Source organism: Pelodiscus sinensis, chromosome 5 (genome assembly GCF_052426305.1).
Source record: "Pelodiscus sinensis isolate ZL-2025 chromosome 5, ASM5242630v1, whole genome shotgun sequence".
Taxonomy (NCBI): domain Eukaryota; kingdom Metazoa; phylum Chordata; order Testudines; family Trionychidae; genus Pelodiscus; species Pelodiscus sinensis.
Window position 1 is genome coordinate 132036583 of NC_143056.1, and position 25740 is coordinate 132062322.

Sequence of the window (25740 nt, forward strand, 5' to 3'; positions counted from 1 at the left end):
GTAACACCCAGAGAAGGGCACTCTCCTCCCACTTCAATGGAGCAGCTGAAAGGGCAGTGATTTGGGATGGGCTGTTCCCACACAGAATTCCCCTGCCCCGCCCAGAGCTGGCTACTCCAGAGGGCTGTCTGGTCCCCGCTGTAATGTGAGGACCACACCCTGGCCTGCAGGGGCCTCATATCTTCCCAGCTGCAGCATCACCCTCATTATCCTGCTGGATCAGGACCCGCTAGGGCTCAGCTCAGTGATGCGTGCAGACTCTCTGGCAAGGGCCCAGTCTGGCTCTGAATGAGAGGGTGCAGTTCCTGGCATTTTATTGGAGTCCTGGACCCTCCCCTGCTCCTGCTTCAAACGTTTCCTTCCCTCTCCGCACAGCGCAGTAAAACCCGGAATGTCCCACCCCACCAGCCTGGTCGCCGTGCGGCTTGCAGATACCCACTGCCTGGGAGAGACCGCGATCACAGTTCGACACGGTGATTGACATCGGGGAGTGCATCTCCTGTGTACTCGTGTTCGGACGTGCTCCCTGCTAGGGAGGGTTTTCCAATTTCAGGACTGCATAAAACGGGGAAAGAGAAGGAGAAGCATCATCATGTCCAAGAACATGAGCAACACTTGACGACCATTTTCTCCTGGTTAACTACCTCCTGCTGCCAGGAGACATCTCTGCTATTTTAATGAGCCATGCTTTGTGCCTGACCTGAGTCTCAGAGCTCTGAGGAATTCTCTCCCCAGGTGTTGGTAGAACAAAGAAACCCTGCCTCCAATTACCCCTACCCCCATCCATCTGAATTCAAAAAAGAGAGACCTCTCTTGCAGCAAGTTTTATCATTGCGCTGCAAAGACTAAGGTGAGTGCTGGGTTTGTCTTTCAGTTCTACTTCCTGGACAAAGCCCCCAAACCCATCCTGTCTACTGAGATAAAAGATGGTTTTTCTCAAAATGTTGATGTTTTGGACCACAAACTGCTGTCTTCATTTTCTCCCACAATGCAACTCGCAGTGAAATGGGACAAGCCACCTAAAGTATTCTGAATGCTGCCTGTGTTTGGAAGTATGAGACTAGATCAACATCTGGTGTCAATGTCATGATTCCATCAGTGTCAATAATCAATTATACCAACCCAGCATCTGGCCCGCTGTGCTTTAGTGAGTAAACTGGTTTCACCCCCTGTGCAAATGAAAGAGAAATGAGTCTGTTTAAAATGGCCTCTTTTTTAATGGCGATTTTTTTCTAAAACTGTGTTTTATTTATTTGAATATCAAACATGTTCGTTTAAAGTTTCCCAGCGTGGACTATTCCCAATCGACAGCCCCGGAGAAGGCAGATGGTGAACGAATATGGTGCAGTATGGAAGGGGCAGTATTGGCTTCCCCCATGCACCAGTCTCTGCCCCAAGGAAGGTTTCATGGGTTCTAGGTGGATGCAAACCAATAATGGAATGAAATGGCTCTTGCGTATTTCAGATTTCCTCCTTTGCTTGAAGTGGAAGAAGAAACAGGCACATCTGGACCCTTCTAGCTTCTAAGGGAAGCATTTTTTGATGCTGTTTGATCTGCATTTCCTACTCCCAAAGTCTCCTTGTGACCCATTCGGTGAAGATCAGTTTGTATTATCTATGGAGCCGTTCTAGACATTTGTAGCCAGGTGTTGATCAGGAGGATAAGATACTGGATGCTAGGCAGGTGAGAGAGCGAGACAGAGAGATGTTTTACTTCGTGTTCAGTAGGGTACTTGGCTACTAAGGGAGAAGTTTTTTCAAACTCACTTGCTGCCTCTGCTTCCTCATAGCATAACTCCAGTTCTAAGTGGCCCAAGGTACCAGGGGCCCAAGCGGGCATGAGGGGCTCACCCATAGTTTAAATGTAGCCACGTTGACTTAACTTTGCTGTTCACTCATATCTCCTGAGTTAATAGAGAATTGACCATTGGGAATATAATCTTATCGACTTTAACAAAAATGCTGTTTATTGAATGTAATCAGATTGTAGTCCAAAACTGTGGTTTTAATTGCCTTGTTATAAATAGCACAGCTCCTAATGGTTTTAATTACAGAAAGGATCTAGAGTTCTTATATGAGACAGATTATCTGCCTCTCCACACACTTCCTTGCTGGATCTGGTGGTTGTGCTATATTAATAAAGTGAGATTTGTTATTGCCAACTTTGCTATCGGCATTTCAGAAATGCTGACTTGGAAAATATATTTGAAATTGTCAGTTGCTTCTGAGCAAGCAAACAAACTTCAGAAATTCCAAAATGCTCCCTTCTATCTTTTTAAAGGGATTCTTTTTCTTTGCCATTGTTTTTCAGTTCACTTTCTCCAAATAGCTACAGCATGAGTGTGATTCACTTAGAAATTAGGGGTTTTTTTGCTAGCAATTTTGGCTCTTCTGAAACTGAATCTTGAATTAATTTATTTTCTGTCCCACATTAAATCACAGTAAAACAGGAACACGGCATTTGAAAGTGTTCTGGCTGTTGTGTGTTAGAACAAGGTAAGAGTGGATGATATTCTAAGATCAGTTAAAGGATATATTGTATAATAATGTATTAAATGTCCATTTGGTGGGAAAATATAGTTTACAGTGGTCTGTTTAATGTAAAAATATGTTTTTTTCTTGAAGCTTTCTTACGGTTTCCTCTTACAGGGAAATATGCTTAATCCAAACAGGACAATTGAAAAGTGTGTGTGTGTGTGTGTGTGTGTGTGTGTTAATTTTTCACATTGATAAAGTAAAAGATCCTGTAAACCTAGCACCAAAATAGTCACATTAGCAAGAAACAGGGCTTGAAAAGATGAACATAACTTTCTGCTTCCCTTTTCATATGCATGTTTTAATTTCTAGCTTTGGTGTTTCTTTGTCTCATGAAGAAAGACAAGAACTTTGGTATTAGTGACCTTGTTCATAATCATAGATGGGGAAATTTGAAAAAAATAGGAGCTGTAATAGAAAGCAACCAATTAGGCCATTTTATGCATTTGCATCTCTCAGGAAAGTGACCGAATATTTATGCAACTATGTTGTTCCCCACGTCTTTATTTGTAATTTGTAAGACTTTACACAAAAATGTTCCCCAACTATTAAAGTACTGATTTAAGAGTTTTTAACTTATTCCACTTTATATCAGCTCAGGATCTGGCTCCTTACCTTTACCTTTAAAGAGATTTAAGGTAAGAGCCCAAGTAGAAATATGTTTGGGTTTGGCTCTATATTATATTGGCTAAGTTGACCAGTGACCAGGTCATATGTTTTGGTATGGATTCTGTTTCTACTCATTTGTTAAGGCTGTCACAGACATCTTGTGCTTTCAATTTCCTGATTCTGATGCATTTAAAGTCTCGTATTTAGTAGTTCATTAAAAGAGGGAATGTTTTTCCCCTTTCAGTTCAGGTACATTTCTAATTCTTTGTGAACTTTACTAGTCTATGTGCCGTCAAAGTATCTTTCAGGGATTGCAAAAGGTCCAGATACTCTGTTACCTTTCCTTGCTTCTCACTCTGTTAGCTCTTAATGTCAGATTTCATGTTCTCAACAAGCCTGACTCAAAGTGCACTGCAGTAAATGGAAAAGCTTCCATTGGCTTCAGTGTGTGTTGGATAAAACCTTCATACCTTTGCTACCCATCCTGACCAATAGTCATTGATGGACCTAACCTCCATGAATTTATCAAGTTCCACAGGTTGACTGTGCGCTAAATGAAGAAAAACGTCTTTTTCTCTGTTTTAAACCTGCTACAAAAGGAAGATATTTCTTCATGCAGCTTGCAGTCAACCTGTGGAACTCCTTGCCAGAGGATGTTGTGAAGACTAGAACTTTAACTGGGTTCAAAAAAGAACTAGATCAGTTCCTGGAGGATAAGTCCATCAATGGCTATTAGCCAGGATGGGTAGGAATGGTGTCCCTAGCTTCTGTTTGTCAGAGTCTGGAAATGGATGACAGGAGAGGGATCGCTTGATGATTCCCTGTTTTGTTCACTCCCACTAGGGCACCTGGTATTGGCCACTGTCAGCAGACAGGACACTGGGCTAGATGGACCCTGTATGGCCGTTCTTATGTTCAGGCATTTCTTAAGAGATAACACAAATCTTCACTGTATACTGGATTTCTTTTTGTGGTACTCATTACTTGTATCCCCTCTGCCTCTTCTCTGCTCAGGATAAATGGCTCCAGGGAACTGTACCACAGTGACCGGTTTCATTTTCCGGGGAATAACAGACAATCCAAAGCTGCAAAACCTCCTCTTTGTGTTCTTCTTTGCCGTTTACGTCTGCACCCTCGTGGGGAATGTCGGGATGATCGTACTGATTAGAGCTGACTCCCAGCTCCATACCTCCATGTACTTTTTCCTCAGCAATTTGTCGCTCTTAGATGTTGTCTACTCGTCTGTGATTGCCCCCAAGGCGATGGCCATTTCCTTAGCAAAGAGGAACAGCATTTCTTTCCCTGGGTGCGTGGTTCAGTTTTTCCTTTTCTCCTTCTGTGCCAACAACGAGCTTTGCCTCTTGGCCGTGATGGCCTACGATCGCTTCATGGCCATCTGCAACCCATTGCTTTATCACGTCACCATGTCCAGGAGAGTCTGCCTCCAACTAGTGGTGGGCGCGTACCTCTGCGCCTGTGTCAATGCCGTGGTGCACACTTGTTCCGTGTTCAGTCTGTCCTTTGGCCCCTCCAACGCCCTCGATCACTTCTTCTGCGACATCCGCCCGCTCCAAGAAATCTCCTGCTCTGACCTTCACATCCATAAGCTCGTGCATTTTATCTTTGCGGCCGTAGAAACAATCGGCACAATTCTCATCATCCTTGTCTCCTACCTGTACATCATCTTTGCCATCCTGAGGATGCGCTCCCCAGAAGGCAGGCACAAGGCCTTCTCCACCTGCGCCTCCCATTTGACGGTCGTTTCCATGTTATACGGGACGCTGACCTTTATTTATTTGCTACCCTCGTCCAGCAGCTCAGTAGACTTGGAGAAACCAGTGTCCGTGTTCTATACCCTGGTGATCCCCATGATGAACCCCCTGATCTACAGCCTGAGGAACAAAGAGGTGAAAGACGCCCTGAGGAGGACAATACGCCAGAAAATTATTCCTCGTTTTATGTAATTATGGCTTTTTTTACTGATCAATATTGGCGTGCAATTATCAGCTAAGTTCTGACTCATTAAGTCCAAGTGCAGAAATGTCATTTATTATGCAATTTACAGGGGAAAACAATACGGAAACAGAGCCTGAGCCAGCTAATGAAGGAAGGTGGCATTTTTTTTTAAAAGACAATGTCCCATGACAGTCTTCCAGCTTTTCCCTTAGGTACTGGTATGTGATAGCTGCAATACAGGCATCTCCACTGTTCGTTCCACTACTTTTTGAACTCTATTGGTTAATTCAGCAGATGATATAAAGAGGAGATGCTTGGAATATAATAATTTTTGTTTTCCACTGCTCTTACCTCTGGTCCCATAGTTCCCACCTAAAATCACCATAATATTAATAAAGGTAGGTATGTATGGAGAAGTGTTTTTATAGATAGATGGTTATGTTTGGGAACAGGCAGGTAGACACTAGAAAGATACATGTTTTTATCTGGGGATCAATAGATAGATAGTTATGTACTTGGATAGACAGACAGAAAGACATACACGTAAGAAAGGAAGGATGGTCCAGAGGTTATGAATTTAGCCTAAGATTTGAGGGGGTCTCCGTTTAAATTTCTTTTCCACTGCAGTCTTTCTTTGTGACCTGGATCAATTCACGTAGGGCCAGATTTTGTTTAAGGTATTTCAGTTGAAATTGAAATCCCTTCATTGAAATAAAAGGGATTTAGGTGCCTAAATATCTGGGTTTAATCTCCCTTTGCCTCTGTTTGTCTCTTGCAATATGGAGGTACGAGTGGCTGTGTTGTACCGACTCTTGTGTGATATTGAGAGTGTAAGCTATTTGGGGCAGGGATATGATTTTGAAACCTCTCACACATAACTGGCTATGCTAAAATTATAATACTAAAGACCAGCGTGGTGATACATGGCAGGTAATCCATCATATCATCCCTTGGCTGTAGTTTACAAGAATAAAGTGAGTTTCCTTTAAACTCGTGTTGTCCAACCAGTTCTGAAGCCAACTAGCCACACTCAACCCGCCAAATAGCCACATGTGGCTAGGCCTAGCAAGTTGGTCACTACAGCTTTAAACAGTCTGTAAGCTTTCTAGTGCTCTCAGTGTCCCGTGTTTTAGAAGCTGCCGGAGCAGCAAGGTGTATACAGGTAGGCTCTGCAAGATTCTCTGCTATCAACTCAGGCTTGACTGCACCAGGGTCATGTGGAGACAATATGAGCCAGTGCCGGGTGGGAGGAAGCAATAATTATGTGGATGGTAGGGCTGGGTGGGTACAGTCCTACCCTTTGTCATGGCAACACAAGTGTCCTGCATGCCTGGCATGATCTGTGGCTCAGTGGCCTTGAGTCCGCCTGGTGCTCTCTGGTTGGATGGTGGCTTGGCTTCTCCCTGATTACAGCTCCCAAAGCCACATGACCCAGGAGAGGTGGCACACAAGGCCTGTAGTTCCAGTTTGTGGTCACAAAAGACTTGAGCGAGACATGTGTTAAGTCGGGGAGTGAGCAAGATATGGCCTGTGGGCTTTGCACATTGTCCTGGCCCTCAACAAAATCTCTCAGTTCCTATTGGCCAGAAATCAACCAATGGGAGCTGAGAGATTTTGCTGGGGGCGGGGATAGTGCAGCACAATTTCTTAGCTCTCTTTGACCGGTTTCTAGCCATCAGGCACTGAAAGATTTTGCTGGGGGCAGGGGCAGCGGATGAAGCCTCCTCCCCAACTCGGAACGCCGAGAGCCACATGGATCAACCAGCCGGAGTGTTTGAGGGGGTTGCTGTGTGGAAGCGGCTTAGGTAAGCACCTCCCAGCCAGAGCCTGCCTCTGGCACCCCAACCTCCTGCACCCAACTTCCTCCCAGACCCTGTACCACTTCCTGTGTCTCTCCTCCAGAGTAGAATCCTCTCCTGCACCCCTCCCAGACCCTGCCCCCAAAACTTCTGCTCCAGGTCACTCCCCAAACCCTCTGCACGCTTCTCCCCCCTGCCCCAGGTCACAACTCCCTCCCAGACTCTGTACCTGCTCCTACATACCTCCCCCAGCCAGAACTCTCTCCTGAACCCATAGTCCCTCCCAGACTCCGCACCCCAAGCTACAACTCCCTCCTTCACCCAAGCTCTCTCTCAGGCCCCAGAGACTCTCCTGGACCTCAGTCCCCTACTATGAACTCCCTTCTGCACCTAACCTCCATCCCAGACCCTATATCCCTTCCATAGAAAAGTACAGCCCTTGACTTCTTACCAAAATCTAGGAGTGGCCCCCATCAAAATTTATTTCCTACCCCTGGATGAGGCTATATCACCATGGTGAGAGTTCTCCCAGTTGGGTCTTTAGGAAAAGAGTCTTCTATTTCTTTTTCTCCCAGCATAATTCCTCTGAGAACAATTATTCTGCAGCCAGAACAAAGATCTAGGGTGGGAATCGGAATTGCTTAGTTTGAGGCTGTTTGGGAGTAGAAGAGGAAATGTGGAGATTTCAGGTGACTTGCCTTGATACACAGATCTAAGCCAAGCACTGCTATATACATACAAGGCCTTTCACATCCTACCGTTCCTTCAGTGTGGAGTCGTTCGGTAAGTTTGTTGCTTCTTTCCTGCAGGTTGGGTTCCTAGATTAGAGACAGCCAGGGAATGTAGATTCTGTTTCATGACAACCTTGAAGGTTTCAAAATTTGTCTCCATTCCTCATTGGAATGAAAATGAAACCTTCCAAAAGGCTCCACAAAATAAAATTATATTAAAAAGTCCATTTGATAATCAACAAGGACAGGTTTTCCATTCTCCTCCCTCTCTCTTTCTCTCTCTCCTCTCTCTGGAATTGACCAGAAAATGCAGCCTAAAACTCAGAAAACTTTGGGCTGAAAACTTCACCAAAATAAACACATCTCTATGAACAATGTCTGTGTTGATGACAATGCGTTCTCAGTTTAACAAACATTATTCAGGTGAAAAACAATCGGACAGGATGTAGGAGGGACCAAACCGGGACAAATAATGAGATAAATACTCTATTTTCTTCAGGAGAATATACTTAGGTCCAGAATCCTACCTGGTGTTCTCTGTGCGTGCAGTGCAGAATTACACCAGCTTGGAAGAAAGAAGGTTCTCCCTACTTAAGTCATTATTGTCAATGTGATCTGAAAAGTTTGAAGTAAGTACTTGCTACATGCTAGGCTAAAATGAAATGAATAGGTAGCAGGTATAAAACAAACAAAAAGAAAATTTTCTTTACACAGCACACAGTCAACCCGTGGAACTCCTTGCCAGAGGATGTTGTGAAAACCAGGATTTTAACAGCATTTAAAAAAACTAGATAAATTAATGGAGGTTAGGTCCATCAATGGTTATTAGCCAGGATTGGTAGGAATGGTGTCCCTAGCTTCTGTTTGTCAGAGGCAGGAAATGGGTCCTCTTGATGATTCTCTATTCTGTTCATTCCCGCTGGGGTATCTGGTATTGGTCACTGTCGGCAGACGGGACACTGGGATAGATGGATCTTTGGTCTGACCCAGTCTGGTCTTTCTTATGTTCTTTTTAGTGAAATGAGGGAAATATTTTTGTGGAGTGATTTTTTCCATGGGCTGTGAGTACTCTAGGCCCCAAATGATCAAAAATGAATGTGACTATGTCTAACCTACATAATCTTCCCACTCTAAAATTAAGCCTTTGAAAATGACAACTAATGCCTCATTGTTGCTTTCTTCTCCCATGTCTCTGGCTGTAGCCACCTGCTATCTCTTTTCCTGTATTAACGGATAAACATGTTGTCCTTTTGTTCTGTGTTTGTTCAGCTCCTAGCACAGCTGGGTCCTGATCCTTAAGTAGGGATGTGGGTGCGAGCACAATACAAAAATGATTACTACTACTCACGGGCTACATTGTGGCACACTTCCTTACATGTGAGTGATATTTTACTGTGATCTGAGTGCCCATTTTTTAAGCACCCGGATGATCCCGTCCATTTGGGACTCTTGGGTGTGTGTAAAGCAAGGCACATGCTTAGAGGATCTTCTGATCTAGGATCTTTCTGAATGACTCCATTGTATATAAAAGGGTTTTTTCCTAAAGTACAACTCGTTGTGAATAAAAAGAAAGCAGAGAGAACAATGTGAGTCTATGAGCTCTTTTACAAATTCATTCATCCCTTTAGCCTCAACTCAATGAGGGGGCTGTGTTCCCTAGCCAGATGGCCAGTGCCTGGTGTAGTGTAAGCTGTAAGTTGCCCCACAGGTCCGAGAGCTGAAGATGGAAATTCCCAGCCCTATATCTCAGCCCTGGAACCTGAAACACCAGGTAGCCTTTATCGGCTGCAGCTCATGCAGTTGAGTGGGGAATGCAATGAGGAATAAATCACATTGACCTTGATTTCAATTTCATGAGAAGGTTAAGAGTGGCGTGGGGCCAGTACGCGCACACCCTGTAAACAACTGTTTTATAACTAGTGTGGGGAGTCCCGTGCCTGGTGAGTTTCACCAGGGACCTAGACCTCGCAGGGTGCCCTGGATTGCCCCAGCTGGAGCCATGTTGACCACAGCCCTTGAAGTGAGGACCAGGGATGGGTCTCTCCACAGTAGAAGGGACATAAGCATTCCAAGTGCCTTTTACTCGTATATTCATTGCTCTGTAGTGCTTGCTGACTAATAAAATAGACTACCCCTAATCGACTCTGTGTTGAAGTGAATCCATAATCCTGTTTGTCCATGGCCCTGTGAGTTGACACCTGGGAGACTGAAAGTGATTTAGAAACAGCTGATGAAGCTGTCTGGGGTTTGACAGCAAGTTCAATCTCTCTCTCTCTCTCTCTCTCTCCCCCCCCCCCCCCCCAGGACTTTGCAGCAGTTGACAGACAACAAACTTGTGTACAGCTGCTGTTTGGATCCTGGAGGACAGAACACCAATTTTAATCTTTATTTTTTTGCTTTAACGCATGCCGGGAAACACTGTGCAGCTGATACCTAGATAAGGAGGCTTTGGAATCGGTGACAACACCCAGAGGGAAGTAACCAGCTGATGGAAGTTGTCCACCAGCCGATGGTACTATGTAGACCAACATGGGTTGTAATAGGATTAGGTGACATTCTATGCCCACCATCGATCATGCAGATCCACAGAATTTCTTTGCTTGCCTGGTCTCACCTGATCTATCTTCCTGTAAACATCTGTTGTCTGATGTTGTAGAAATACATTGTGAGCTCTTCAGGACAGAGAACATCCTTTTGTTCTGTATTTGTACAGCACCTAGCACCATCAGGCCCTGGTTGCAATGCTAAACAAATAATCCTATTTTATTACCCCTATAGCTAAGGGTGAAGCTAAGACAATGGCTGGCAGCAATCATACCATGGTGACTCAGTTCTTTCTCGTCGGACTAACAGATCGGCCAGAGCTGCAGCTCCCGCTTTTTGTCATGTTTCTGCTCATCTATGTTATCACCCTGCTGGGGAATTTAGGGATGATCTTGGTAATCCAGATCAACTCCCATCTCCACACGCCCATGTACTTCTTCCTCAGCAACCTGTCCTTCCTCGATGCCTGCTACTCCTCCACCGTGGCTCCTAAGATGCTGGCCAATTTCTTAGAGAAGACCAAAGCCATTTCTTATAGCGGATGCATGATGCAATATGGCTTCTTCGCTATATTTGCCACCACCGAGATGTTCCTCCTAGTTGCCATGGCGTATGACCGTTATGTGGCCATATGTAATCCACTGCTCTACACGGTCACGATGACCAGGAAAGTCTGCCGACGCTGGTCATTGGGTCATACTTCTGGGGCATGGTGAACTCTTTGATCCACACAATTGGCTTGTTGAGGTTATCCTTTTGTGACTCCCATGTTGTCAACCACTTTTTCTGTGACCTCACCCCTCTCCTAAAGCTTTCCTGCAGTAACATCCATGTGAACGTGGTCCTGGTTTTCATCTTTGGCAGTTTGTTCGAAATGAGCACTGTTCTGATCATCATCGTCTCGTACGGGCTCATCATCCTCGCCGTGCTGAGGATCCGCTCGGCAGAGGGCAGGCGCAAAGCCTTCTCCACCTGCACCTCCCACCTGACCGCTGTGGCCATGTACCATGGGACGATTCTTTTCATGTATTTCCGACCCACCTCCAGCTATTCCATGGACACGGACAAAATGGCCTCTGTGTTCTACACGATATTGATCCCCATGCTGAACCCCCTCATTTACAGCCTGAGGAACAAGGAGGTGAAATGTGCTGTGAAGAAAATAATACAGAGGAAAATGTTTATTCAGTCAGTTCCTATCCTAGCATAATTCAGAGTAACCAATGGGGAAAGATGGTAGGAGATCGAAATCCCACTGTTGCTATGAAGCCAGGGAATTTCCACAAAGAGGTGAAAAGTATCACCCAGCACATATATTTTGTGGCTGCCCTTATTTGATGTCCTCTGTTCATTGAATGCTGTAAGATCCTAGGTGAGGTAATACCCTTTACCAGGACAACTTTGGAAACTCTTCTTCTTTGAAAAGATCTTGCTCTAAAGCTTGTCTCTTTCACCTAAGAAGTTAACACATCCAAACACATTAATTTGAATTTTCTTTTTCGTATTTTCATTTTAGTAAAGACAAAACCTTAGCTCTAAGTATCTAGTTTAATTTCATGGAGGTTAGGTCCATAAAAGGCTATTAGCCAGGGGATAAAAATGGTGTCCCTGGCCTCTGTTTGTCAGAGGCTGGAGAAAGATGGCAGGAGACAAATCGCTTGATCATTGTCTTCGGTCCACCCTCTCTGGGGCACCTGGTGCTGGCCACTGTCGGCAGGCAGGCTACTGGGCTAGATGGACCTTTCATCTGACCCAGTATGGCCATTCTTATGTTCTTATCGTCTAAGTTGCAAAAACAATCGATTTGCTTCAAAAATTAGCAGATTTTGTAGATCTCGTGTTGATGTAAAAATCTGCCTGACTCTATATCCTGAGCTGTCACTTGCTGTGTGTACAATAAAAATGGTATGTTGCATTTTTGTATTGTAGTTTTACGTAGCACGTATTTTATAAATGTATAAAGTGAGACCATCTTTGAAGGCAAAAACTAACTCCCAAGCTTTGGATTTCTTGACTTTGGAATGCTTGGTTTCTTAAGCCTTGTCTACGCAAAACCAAAGATTGCCTCTGCCGCGATCCATCTCCAGGTGTTCCATTTAGTGAGTCTAGTTAAGCATTACATTGGTCCCTAACGCTGAACCACCAGCCTAACCCATGGGGCGAGACGGGCAGCTCTGAGACACTCTGAATTCAGTCTGCCCTGCTCTGCTTTCGGAACAGAGCCTCTGGCTTCCAAAACGGCTTCTGACAAACACCCCCCCCCCCGTAGTCAGAGAGTTTAAGGCAAGTAGATCGTCCTGTCTGCCTGCCTGCATCACAGATCACCAGCCCCTGGGTGGTGGGTGTCCTAGGCAAGGGAAGGCATGCCTGACCAAACTGCCTCACCCACTCTCCACTGGAGTCCCCCAGACCCTCCCCACCTGTCTGCTGCTGTGATACCAGAGGCCGGGGCAGGCAAGCTGGGGGCTGCATCGCCTGTCTTCCTGGGGCTAGGGCCACTCTGGCCATACAGTGCTGGGGCTGGGGGTTCGGCTACAGGGAGGACCTTGCTGGCTGGGGGTGCAGGCCTGCTGGCCAGCTCTCTGGAGCTCTGGGGAGGCCACCTCTCAAAGAGTTCACCATGCCCCAGAAGTATGACCCAATGACCAGTGTCAGGCCCCACTCCATTCAAGCTCTATCCCCTAAGCCACTGAAGAACACACCTCACCTCTGTTCCTTCAGAGGGTCCCTTATCCTGCTTTCCAAATGTGCTCCCCAGGTGAACGCCGTATCCCTTATGCCACTCAAGAACCCACCCCACCTCCCTACCTTCCACAGGTCCCTTATCCTGCTTTCCAAATGCAGGAGCCATCTTCATTCCTGGGGAAGTCAGTGTTGGCTGCCCAGCTGCTGGTTCTCAGGAGCTCCAGGGCCAGGGAGGCTGTGGCCGTGCTGAGTTTGGGGGTGCTACTCTGGGGCAGGGAAGGGGGCAAGAGCCAGCAGCCACATTGCAAGGGGTGAGGAAGAGGAGTCTTGGAAGGCGCTGGCAGGCTACAGTGGAGGGGGGGAAGCAAGGGCTGTGGTGGGCAGGGCTGTGGCAGGTGGGTCTGGGGTGGGACATGTCTCCCCAAGCCAAGGGGTCACCCACCAACCATGCACCAACCCCACCTAGCAGCCACCCTCTGATCAGAGAACAGTACCCCTGTTCTTGAGGTCCCTAGGTCCTGAGTGAGACACACCCAAATAATGCGGCAAACAACCCGCACCACCGTAGCGCACCACCCCACTCCATTCAAGGTCCCATCTCCAATCTTAACCATCCTGGATGCTGCAGAGGAAGGCGATTCAAGACAAAAACCTCCCCAAGAATACCTGGGCGGGAAGCTGTCCCTTCCTAACCTCTGCTAGGCCTGACACATTGGCATTGGTCACAGAAGTCCTACACCACAAGGGGGTCCTGCTCCCGTCATCACAAGCGACCCCACCATCCAACTCTATCATACAGTCACGTGCATTTGCCTCCTTACAGCCACATTACCACGGTGGCTCCCAGTCACCCTGGCACCATGCCGCACAGCCCAATCTCCCTCCTCCCCAGCCGCGCCCAACTGTAAGACGTTCTTATTCCTAGACCCCGAGCACATGGCCTTGCACTTGGCACAGTTCAATTTCACCCTTTGGCCCTCAGTTCAAGGTCAAGTCAAAGCTTTCTGCAGAAGAGTCGGATGCTCCTCTATAGGGAGGTTGCCTCCCTCGCTGTGTATCATTGGCACATTCCTACCTCTCGTTCCCAGGCCATGCATAAAATTATTGAACAAGGCTGGTCCTAAGCAGGCCCGCCAGTGAGGAGAAGGGCAAATGGGGCAGTTGCTGCAGGCTTGGAGATTCAATAGGACCCAGGGATCCCGGCCACTGCTGCCACTACCACAGCAGTGACGGTGCTCAGAGCCACGCCCACGTGCCACGCGGAACATTCCGGGCTGCCTTAGGCAGAGGGGGAGCAGAGTGAGGCATGCTGGGAGCAGCACTAAGAGCAGTGCTGAGGGCTGGTAGCCCCCATTCGTTCCACTCAAGGCCCCGCCCATTCCAGGATCTCAGAGCCCCACACACACATCTTGCCCCAGGGCCTGGCTATTCTGCCGCCCCCCTGGTCCCAAGACCAACCCTTCAGGAACTCCCCTTCTATCTTCCTCCAGTTTGAGAATTCATCTTTCGGCACAACCAGTGTCTTTCTCCCATTCAGTCAGTCCTTTCCCACTTTACAATGTCTCTTCTGAACCCCATCTTCTACTGCCAGGCCCCCCAGTCTGCCAATATTATTACGGCTGATCTAGAACAACATTTCCTCAGCTCCCTATCCCTTAGCACCCTTCTTCTATTTACATGACATTGATGAAATCTTCATCATATGGACGCAGGGGAAGGAGACCCTTGAAGAATCCCACAGGAATTTCAACAATTTCCAACCCACTATCAACCTCTGCTTGGACCAGTCCACACAAGAAATCCATCTCCTGGACACTACAGTGCAATTAAATGATGGTCACACAAACACCACCTTATACGGGAAACCTACTGAAGTTGAGGGTATGTCTAAACTACACCCCTTTTGCAATAAAGCGATGTAAATTAGATGTATCGAAAGTGCAATTGAAGTGGAAATTTAAATATTCCATGCTTCATTTGCATAATGGCAGCTGCCACTTTTTTTTTGAAATGGGGCTTTTTGAAAAAAAACGGCAATTAAATGGGGCATTTTTGACAGAAATGCCCCATTTCGAAAGATCCTGTACCCCTTGGGATCTTTCAAAACGGGGCATTTCTGTTGAAAATGCCCCATTTAATTGCCGTTTTTTTTCAAAAAGCCCGTTTAAAAAGAAAAAGCCGCGGCCGCCATTATGCAAATGAAGTGTGGGATATTTAAATCCTCACTTCATTTGCACTTTTGATACATCTAATTTACATCCCTTTATCAAAAAAGGGGTGTAGTTTAGATGTACCCTGAGTAGTCAGTTGCTGCCTGGAGCCTGAACAGATGCCTGGCTCACTGGCAAAGCAACAGGACCAAGGACAGCTCACTGCTTGCAGGACTCAGCCCAGCACTTAGCCAGACGTGCTGAAACAAGACTGGACTATGCAGCAGTTTAAAGACTAACAGGAAGGTTTATTAGGTGATGAGCTTCGTGGGCCAGACCCACTTCCTCAGATCAAATAGTGGAAGAAAATTGGCGTGACTGGCCCACGAAAGCGCGTCACCGAATAAACCATCCTGTTAGTCTTTAAACTGCTGCATAGTCCCTTGAGTTCATGTTGCTGTGGTCTAGGTGCCACTTGCATTGCTCAGTAACCACACTAGGCGTGTGGGTTACACTGAGTCAAGGCAAACAACAAATCGACTCAGCGTGCTCAACTTTTGGAGGCAGGGCAGGGCACCAGAGAGGGCTTTGTAATGAGCCCCTTGTGCCGGGTTTGAAACTGCAGTTTGACTCACTTCAGAGACTCAATCCCCAAATGCCACAGACATGAATATAAACATGGTTTCCGATGCCCTACCGTGATCCCTAAGGGATGCAAAGATTGAACGCTCTCTGCCACCCGCAGCGATGATACACGGCGTCAGTCCTTCAGCGGAGGGGGATAACAACTTTCCTGCTGTTCTGATTCCTGGACATAACTTGCCATTTTCCCCGTCTCCTTGGAAGTGTGATGCTAGCACTGTCAACATTTTACTAACTCGCTTGTTGGTTTATATTTCTGTCTCAGGGTACACAACAGTGAAAATGGACGCAGCGTATGGAAGACCTACAAACGTCTAGATGAATATTAGGTAAGAATCCACTATTATACGTAGAGATGAATCTGAGTTACACGCTCCCGATCTGGAACTGGATCGAGATCTGATCTGGGCAACCTTTGAGGATTTCAGATTCTAGACTTGGGTGACAGTCAATTATAGAGAGAGGTCAGGATTGTAAAATGTATGGCGTGTACTGTTGTGCTACAAGTCAGAGATCGGTGTCCCACCATGCTAGCTTCTCTGGAAACACAATAAGAGACAGTTCCTGCCCCCAGGAGCAGATAGTCTCATAAACAAGATGGAAGAGGGTGGGTGAAAGCAAAGATGGTTATCCAGGTTTTATAAAGAGGGAACTGAGGCGAAGAGGAAATTCTGGTTGGACCAAAATCATTCAGGGAGTCCGCAGAAGAAGCAGGAATTAAAAGTTGATCTCAGTCTAGAATCATAGATTTATAGAACACTAGAACTAGAAGGGACCTTGAGAGGACACCAAATTCAGTCCCCTGCCCTCACAGCAGGACCAAGCACCATCTAGACCGTCCCTGACAGGTGTCTGTCCAACCTGCTCTTAGATATCGTCAGTGATGGAGATTCTACAACCTCCCTGGGCAATTTATTCCAGTGTTTCACCACCCTGACAGGCAGGAAGTTTTTCCTAATGTCCAACCTAAACTTCCCTTGCTGCAGCTTAAGTCCATTGCTTCTTGGTCTATCCTCAGTGGCCAAGATGAACAAGTTTTCTCCCTCCTCCTTGTAACACTCTGTAGATGCTTGAAAACCACTATCATGTCCCCTCTCAGTCTTCTCTTTTCTAAACTGAACACCACTGGTAGATGAAGGCAATCTGGATTGATGACAAGTGGCCAGAAAGCTCGTAGAGCTTAGATTAGCTTGTGAGCACTGTTGCCAACTCTCCCAAAATTTGGTGCTTCTCTTAAAGCTCCATGCAGCTCCTTCTGTCACGTGATCACTGAAGACTTTCAGAAATGTTATGTATGTTTCTAGCCCCCGGGGTTGCTGGGAAAAGCTTGATAATGTGACCCACCTCAGAGCCTCAAAATCCAGCAGGCAAGTCAAAAGAACAGAATTCAAACTGGTCAGAAAAATTCCAGTGAAACACAGTTTCATTCCTATTTTCTGACGGTGAGTAATTGGAACATTTCCTCCAGATTGGCCAATTTCACTGCAGTGCTACCAAAGTGAGAAAACTGGTGAGATCAGATTCCTGCTCGGTTTCCTGCTTTCTGGGTCCACATCCCTGGAGCTGCCCTATATGCAGAATGCTCAAGGCCCATGGCTATAGAGATCCGTTCCCTTTTCCAGAGACTTTTCAAATACTGGGGGTTTGTTCCTAACACAAACAAATTTTAAATGATCAAAATCCTGCACCAAAGAGAATTACCTATCCCCTGCCCCTCTCTAAACTCCGTATCGTTTTAAAAAGACCGTCCAATTTTAAGCCAATCACATGATTTTTGGAAAGCTGATTAGTGATTTTTAAATGCTTGGGATTAGCAAAGCTGCCAGGGGTTGTGTTACAAAGCAGCAACAATTGGGGGACGACTGAGAATTTGTAAAACATTGAGTAGCCCTGTGGCACCTTCGAGACTAACAAAAATATACAGGCTCATGAGCTTTCACGGGTAAAACTCACCCCATCTGATGAAGTGAGTTTTGCCCATGAAAGCTCATGATCCTATGCATTTTTGTGAGTCTCAAAGGTGCCACAGGACTACTCGTTTTTAAAGTTACAGACTAACATGGCTACCTCTCTGAGACTTTGTAGTCATCTAAAAGGATTATTTGAGAGAAGTCTGAACTCAGACGATAGGATCTGAAGTAAGAGTTCTTTCTAACTTACCTTTAGTGAGCTAACAGTAGGAAGTACAGGTTGAACCTCTCCTAGTCTGGCACCCTTGGGACTTGTCCGGTGCCGGACCAGAAAGAACCAGAACCAGAACAGAAAGAACTGCCAATAGTCAGTATTGTCTAGCACATTATCAATACTTCCTCTGCTCACTGGGTTCTTAGAAGACATTAAGGGGCAAATTAGAGCTAATTAACAGCACAGAACACTGAGAGCCAGGACTGGTGGCTGTAAACAAACTTTATGGGACTGCGGGAAACTTGGCCCCGTCCATGATAGTGGATATCCGACTAATTAAAATCACGGATGTTGCCGAACCAGAGGTTGCCAGACAAGAGAGATTCAACCTATACTAAGCTCATGAACTCAAACAGATGCTGGTATATTTCATTGAGGAAATTTTGGGATAATGAATTGGGAAACTCCCCTTCAGAAACTTCATGCTAATTCCAGTCAATTTTACGGAGACTTGGATGTCAAACTCTCCTCAGCAGCCTTGAAAATCTGAAGGCGAAATAAGTGTAAAATGAAAGACCTCTCCCAACTCTTCCCAGACTTCAGGGTGGCTGGCTTCCTGTAAGATATTCACTATCTACTCCCAAGCCCGGTGCTGTCATTGAGATTTGATTCATGCTAAGAAATTTCCTTCTTTCACACGGCTCGCTCTCGCTGTCGTGGCAGGTCTGGTCTTCTGTACTGCTATAGGAATGACCGAGGGCAACCACAGCGTGGTGACCCAGTTCATCCTCCTGGGACTGACGGATCGGCAGGAGCTGCAGATGCCCCTTTTCGCGTTGCTCCTGGTGTCCTATGTTCTGACGCTGGTGGGGAATCTTGGGATGATTGTGCTGATCAAGGTGGACCCCCAACTCCATACCCCCATGTACTTCTTCCTGAGTAACCTCTCCATCGTTGATCTCTGCTACTCCTCGGTCTTCACGCCCAGGATGCTGGGGAGCCTCCTAGCGGGGAGTAAAAGCATTTCTTACTCGGCCTGCCTCACCCAACACTTCTCTTTCGTCGTGTTGGTCACCACCGAAGGGTTCCTGCTGGCCGCCATGGCGTACGACCGTTACGTAGCCATCTGTCACCCCCTGCATTACGCTACTGTCATGTCTAAGAAAGTCTGTGTTCTTCTAGTGACCAGCTCCTACGCAGGGGGGCTCGTGAATTCACTGACGCACACCGGCGGCTTGCTGCAGCTGTGGTTCTGCGGGCCCAACACCATCGACCATTACTTTTGCGACACGAACCCCTTGCTGAAGCTGGCCTGCTCTGAGAAGCACGTGCAGGAGATGCTGCTGGTAACGTTCTCTGGGGTGATTGCCTTATCCACCCTCCTGACTGTCGTCATCTCTTATCTGTGCATCCTCCTCTCTATCCTGAGGATCCGCTCCGCCGAGGGCAGGCGCAAAGCCCTCTCCACCTGCGCCTCCCACCTGACCGTCGTCACCATGTTCTATGGGCCCGTGAGCTTAAGCCACATACAGCCCGGTGCCAGCTACTCCCTGGCGCAGGAGAAAGTCTCTTCCGTGTTTTATACTCTGGTGGTCCCCATGCTGAACCCCCTGATCTACAGCCTGAGGAACAAGTTGGTTAAAGATGCGCTGAGCAGGGTGCTAGACTGGAAATGCATCCCCAGCTAATTCGTTCACCAGGACAATTCTAGCCAATGGGGAAGAACAGTGGGAAGAAGGGTGGGACTATAGGTTGTGTGGTCCAAATGTTGTACAGGAATGAAAGAAAATGCAAAAAGCAGATGTAGCAAATGGTAATTGCTTGAGAGGAACAATGTTATCTAGTGTCATAAGAACATCTGAATGGCCAAACTGTGTCAGACCAAAGGTCCATCTGGCCCAGTGTCCTGTCTGCCGACAGTGGCCAATGCCAGATGCCCCAGAGGGAGTGAACGGAACAAGGCATCATCAAGTGACCCCTCCCCTGTCATCCATTTCCAGCCTCTGACAAACAGATGTTAGAGTCACCGTTCCTAATAGCCATTGATGGACCTAACCTCCATGAATTTACCTAGTTCTTTTGGAACCGGGGTAAAGTCCTGGTCTTCACAACATCAAACATCCTGTCACGAGGTGGCTGTTGGAGTATAGACACCCTTCCTTGTTTCTTGATCATGAATCTATTTGAAAATGGTGCCTTGAGAGGTTATTTTAGATTAAAAATAAAAAATTAAATAACCTGTCCTCAAAACATAATTGTTGCTACAATTAATGCTCAGTCTGTAAGCCTATTTCGGAATAGGGCTGCTAATGTCGGCATTCGGAATTGCAAATCAAGCCTGGGATTTAAATATCCCACGCTTGATTTGCATCTTCCCGGGCGGGTGCCATTTTTTGAAATTTGCAAGCCCGGAATAACTGCCCGTGTCTACACGCGGCAATGAAACGGGCGCTCGAAATAAAGCCCTATTTCAAACTACCTGTTAAACCTCTTTGCAGGAATGGGAATTGGGCCAAAATACTGTTTTTCTGCAGATTTGGTTTAGCTGAAATAATTGGTCAATTTGTGTCCAATGAGCTGAATTGTTCGGAAGTAAAAAGGTCTGACTATTTTTAGTTTTCCATTTAAAAGACTTTTTTGTTTCAAAATGTACTTCTGTTTTATGTACAAAGATAACTAGAAAAAATTACTTCTGATCAAACAAAATGTTTCATTTGACTCGGCAGTCGGCCAAAATTTTTGACATTTGAGCCAACCATTTTTCATTTCTGTTTCAAAATAGCCAGCCAGCCAAGAAATCAGGTATTCACATGACTATTTTGATCATGCAACTTTTTTCCCCTTCATCATTGCTATGTATTAATTAGCCCTTGTCTCACCAATGATACAATTCTGTTGCTTTAGCACTGGCTAGCACAGGAAATTGACTTTACAGTGATCTCATATAACTCCTCATATGGCCACTTTTCCTCCCAAATATGAATGGCTTTTTCTGGGTTAGATTCATCCAGTGGATTAAGAGCATCCATCTCAGGAGCTGTTCCAGAAAAGCTCTTGTGCCTTAAATTAATATATTATCTTGCTCAGAAATAAAAGTTTGAGAGCAGTAGTTGCATTAGTCTGTAATAGAAGAAAAAAACTTAAAAAACAATGAATAGTCTTGCAGTACCTTAGGGTACATCTACACTGTATGCTGATTTTGAAATAAGCTATTCTGGAATAGTTATTCCGAAATATCTTATTTCAAAATAGGACATCCACACTGCAGTGAAGCCTGAAAATTAGTCCAATACAGGCTATGTCGATTTAGAGGCCCATGAGGCACTGGGGGGAATGACTTAGAATGGCCCTGGTGAGGGGCTATTTTGAAATAGCAGCAGTGGAGCGTCTACATATGCCTTATTTCGAAATAGCTATTTCGGAAGAGGCGTTACTCCTTGTAGAACGAGTTTACAGATTTCGGAATAAGCTGTCTGTTATTTCAACATTTTTTCAAAACAACAGAATGGCTGTGTACACGCTTGTGCTGTTATTTCGAAATAATGGTGCAGTGCAGATGCACCCCTAGAGGCTAACAAAAAACGTCGATGGTATCGTGAGCTTTCGTGGGCTCTGGACTAGATTTCCAATGCAAACAAGCCCTTCTTCTCACCAACACTGATGTAGAGTTGTGTGTTCACCTCTTCCACTCATGTGTGAGACACTGAACATCAAGGTTTGCCAGTGGGAAAATGAAGAATTCACTTGATGTTTTTCAAGCCCACAAAATCTGGTGAACCCAACACAAATCTGCAAGCATTTTTGGTGGAGCTGAATCAGCACTTTTCCCTGGAAAAAAGCTGCACCAAAGAATTTTGCCCAGCTGTAGTGAAGATCCTTTTCCCCCGTGGGAATGCCATACACTTAAGCTCTGCTCAGTGGCCTGGAGAGTAATGGTGGGCAAACACCATTACTTAGCCATTGTGAGTAACAGTAAGAGGACAGAACTCAACAAGAAATACACTCGGATCCAACTTCCTCCAGGCACTTTTCCCAGCCCACAAAGGGGCATCCTTTTTATCTTGCATGAAGTTTCAATGAAAAATATTAGAGCACGCTATTGGATCAATGGTATAGCCCAAGCATGATTTTGTCTTTCTCAGCTGATACATTTCTACCTTCTGGATATGTTAAAGAAACCTCCAGCTGGCACTAGTCCTTCTGTACTAGTGAGGTTCTATGGCCACTGAATTTGCCATGAAATTCACCCTTTTCCCAGAAAAATGGCAGCTTCAGGTGTCTAGCCTTTGTGAAGTTGACCAGCAATGCATGCCCAAGGCAGACCCATCTGCCTGAGTCTGCAGGCTGCCTGAAACAACAGCTCCGAGACACACTAGCAACCCAGCTCATCTTAACCAGCACCCCGGGGACTTCATGCTTGTGGGAATCCACCCGCCCCGCCCTCCCCCTCCCCGCGCCCAGGATACCATAGAGCAGCTCAATACCTCCAATTTCATTTCTTGCCACTTTGCCCAGCTGGGAATTCCCTGCATCTGCCTCTTACTTGCCAGATTCCCCCACAAGGGGGAGTTAATTGGACTATACAGTCTGCTGCCCCAGACAGCCTGGGCCCAGGTCCTACATTAGCTAGGGGAGGACAGGGAGTGACAGGAGTCTGGTGGCATCTTGGAGTATACTGTAAGAGACCAGGCCTTGGGAGTCAAAAGGAGCCAGTTAAACCAGGTACAACCGTCCATCTTCTCTGTCACACAGAGGCCTTGTTTACACTACGTGGAAGATCGACGTTGTTGCAATCGATCTTCCAGGGTTCGATTGAGCGGGTCTAGTGAAGACCTGCTCATTCAAACTGAGAGGGCGTCCCCGTCACCGCCAGTACTCCTGCTCCTCACGAGGAGTAAGGGAAGCCGATGGGAGCATTTCCTCCCATCGACCTTCCGCTGTGTGGTGCAAAAACACAATGGGAGATAGATTGACACCAGCTACATAATTAATATAGCTAGAGTTGTGTATCTTAGTTCAACCTTACCTATTAGTGTGTAGACCTGGCCAGAGGGCAAAGAGGAACTGATCCGGGTCATCTGAGAAGCATCACAGGATGGGAGACCAAGGGGTTGGAGCAAAGCGACTTTGGGAGGAACATGGGGCAGAGGAACTACCCATCAAACAACTTTACCTCATGTGAATGGAAGAGCTTCAAGCTGTGTGTGTGTGTGTGTGTGTGTGTGTGTGTGTGTGTGTGTGGAGAGGGTGGACCGAAGACAACGATCAAGTGATTTGTCTTGTGCCATCCATCTCCAGCCTCTGACAAACAGAGGCCAGGGACACCATTCCTACCCCTGGCTAATAGCCTTTTATGGACCTAACCTCCATGAGTTTATCTACCTTCTCTTTAAACTCTGTTATAGTTCTAGCCTTCACAGCCTCCTCTGGCAAGGAGTTCCACAGGTTGGCTATGCACTGTGTGAAGAAGAACTTTTGCTTATTAGTATTAAACCTGCTACCCATTAATTTCATTTGGTGTCCTCTAGTCCTTATATTATGGGAACTAATGAATAACTTTTCTTTATTCACCCTCTCCACACCACTCATGATTTAATATACCTCTATCATATTCCCCCTCAGTCTCCTTTTTTTCCAAACTGAAAAGTCCCAGTTGCTTTGCCTTTCCTCATATGGGACCCGTTCCAAACCCCTGATCATTTCAGTTGCCTTTTTCTGAACCCTTTCCAAGGCCAAAATATCTTTTTTGAGGTGAGGAGACCACATCTGTACATAGTACTCACGATGTGGACGTACCATAGTTTTATACAGGGGCAGAAAGATATTCTGTGTCTTATTTTATATCATATGGAAACTTGGAGGTTGCTGTCACAGAATTTTGGGACTTTTTGTCCAGAAATTGACCTCACAATGCTGCAGAGAGACATGCAGCTCCTGGCGTCAAGTAATTACCAGTCTGCAACGACTCATAAAAAGCAGTCCGAAATATTAACCAGTGTTTTGAATCATTAACAACAACGTCCACTTTAAATCCAGAGAGGCTATAATATAGAGAGACTAACCGGATACTTGTATCATACTTTTTTTCCGGTTAAGAATCAGTAAAGTGTAACAGCCCTATCCCCAGTCCATCGCTCTGTAGAGAATATTATCTCTAAAAACACATTCTGAGGTTGGAACATCAAGCCCTTGGAAGTTAGCAAATGCAAACATGAAGTTTGCAGGTGACACCCTAATTGTCCCCCAGAATGCATGTGCACTGTTTTAAATGGAGTAACAAGGGTCCATGGGGAATTTTTGACCTCCTCTATCCATAAGTCCTGGTCACAGGATGATGTACGGCTGCAGGACAAGGAATCATTGATGCAAGCGTTCCTCACTGGTCACGCCTGGTTGAGAAGGGCTTTTGTTCAGTGTAAGTTTTCTGATGACAAGGCGCAGCTGTGGAAAGAGCCGTCACTGGAACAAACACTTCCACTATTTGATCTGAGGAAGTGGGTCTGGCCCACGAAAGCTCATCACCTAATAAACCATCTTGCTAGTCTTTAAAGTGCTACATTGTCCTGCATTTTGCTTCAGCTACCCCAGACTAACATGGCTACATTTCTATCACTATGGAACAAAGGAGGCATAAACAGACTATCTGAGCGCGTGCAACTTTTGGAGATGAGCTGGCTGGCTGGGCCCATTGCAGATTCTCAGAAGGACGTGCTAATGATCCCAGCAGTGCCTGAGTTGAGACTGCAAGTGGAGCCGCACGACGGGGGATCCTGTCCTGTCCCTGATGGCCACTCAGAACTAGTATAAACACCCCACCTCCTCCTGAGCCTGTTGGGTTCCAGGGCGAGCTCTCTGTCTCACCCACAGGCAGTCATTCTGCACTTCAGCCAGGGTGGACTTGTTCTTTCCCTTCCGTTCTGAGACCGGGATGTAGCTACGACTTGGAAGGGCAGCTGCCTGCAGTCACGATGCTGACAAACGGTGTCCCAGAACTCAAATTGTTGATTGCATTTACCATTGGGGGGAAAGGACAGCAGAAGCAGACATCACAGCCTGAAGATCCTGAAACCAATCCGTTCGCTGACTGTCTCAGTCGGTTACTCCAAGTCCCTGCTTCCCCAGAGTTTGCAGGTTTGGCAATTCTGAGCTTTGGTTTGTGTCACATAGAGGATCTAGCAAAGAGACACGGGTGCTGGCCAAGACAGGCTCACAGAGATTGGGCTGAGGGGAGGTTTCACTGCTCTGCAGACACCTGGCTTTGGGCTGGAGCCCCGATTCTAGGATTCTGCAAGACGGGAGACTCCTAGAACTCAGGCCAGCCGTAGCCCAGAAGTCTACATCGCAATGAAAGGGCTCCATCACCTGAGGGCCAGCAATGGGGTTTTCTTTGCTCTGTAGACACAGAGACAAACTTGAATTGAAAAATCTAGGTCTAGATTTAAATCTGATCTTCCTTCTTCAGGGGCTTGTTCAATCCATCTGTAAATATCATATGAAACTCTAAATAGCTCAGATACCTTTGTGGTATTAGGTAATTGTGGCCCTCACATGCCTCTAAGTCTTGCTACTGTTTTTCACAACCTCTTTGTTTTCTTCCATGTCCCGTTTTATGCAGCAAATTCTCCTTTTATCTCCTTCCCTGACTTTGTGGCTTCATGCCTATCCTTATGCTTGCAAAGGCAACCGTTCTTCCCTTCACTCTGAAGAGCTGCTTCTTTCTCAAGGTCTCCCATTGCTGCTGTCCATTCAGATGTTATTCTTTCTAATGTCAGTACCGGGCAAATTAGTTGGAACTATAGTTAAGAATAGAATTGTCAGACACATGGATGAACATAATTTGTTGGGGAAAAATCAACATGGTTTCTGTAAAGGGAAATCCTGCCTTACTAATCTACTAAAGCTCCTTGAGGTTTTCAACGAGCATGTGGACAAAGTCCTCTCATGGATTGATAACTTGTTAAAAGA

At 46.1% G+C, this 25740-nt stretch overlaps 3 protein-coding genes across 3 annotated transcripts; all 3 read left to right on the forward strand.

The window, feature by feature from the left end:
* Positions 1 to 4029: 4029 nt before the first annotated feature.
* Positions 4030 to 5332, forward strand: LOC149524401 (olfactory receptor 5G9-like). Its single transcript, XM_089778969.1, has one exon. The coding sequence runs from the start codon at positions 4164 to 4166 to the stop codon at positions 5106 to 5108; it is 945 nt and encodes a 314-aa protein (XP_089635095.1). The 5' UTR covers positions 4030 to 4163; the 3' UTR covers positions 5109 to 5332.
* A 4757-nt stretch (positions 5333 to 10089) lies between these two features.
* Positions 10090 to 11389, forward strand: LOC149524402 (olfactory receptor 5J3-like). Its single transcript, XM_089778230.1, is given in 2 exon segments — positions 10090 to 10849; positions 10852 to 11389. Coding segments are annotated over 2 exon segments (954 nt in total). The 5' UTR covers positions 10090 to 10428; the 3' UTR covers positions 11385 to 11389.
* Positions 11390 to 18524: 7135 nt separating this feature from the next.
* On the forward strand, positions 18525 to 19502 carry LOC102456503 (olfactory receptor 5J3-like). The gene has a single exon (XM_006111806.4). The coding sequence runs from the start codon at positions 18525 to 18527 to the stop codon at positions 19461 to 19463; it is 939 nt and encodes a 312-aa protein (XP_006111868.3). The 3' UTR covers positions 19464 to 19502.
* The last annotated feature ends 6238 nt before the right edge of the window (positions 19503 to 25740 follow it).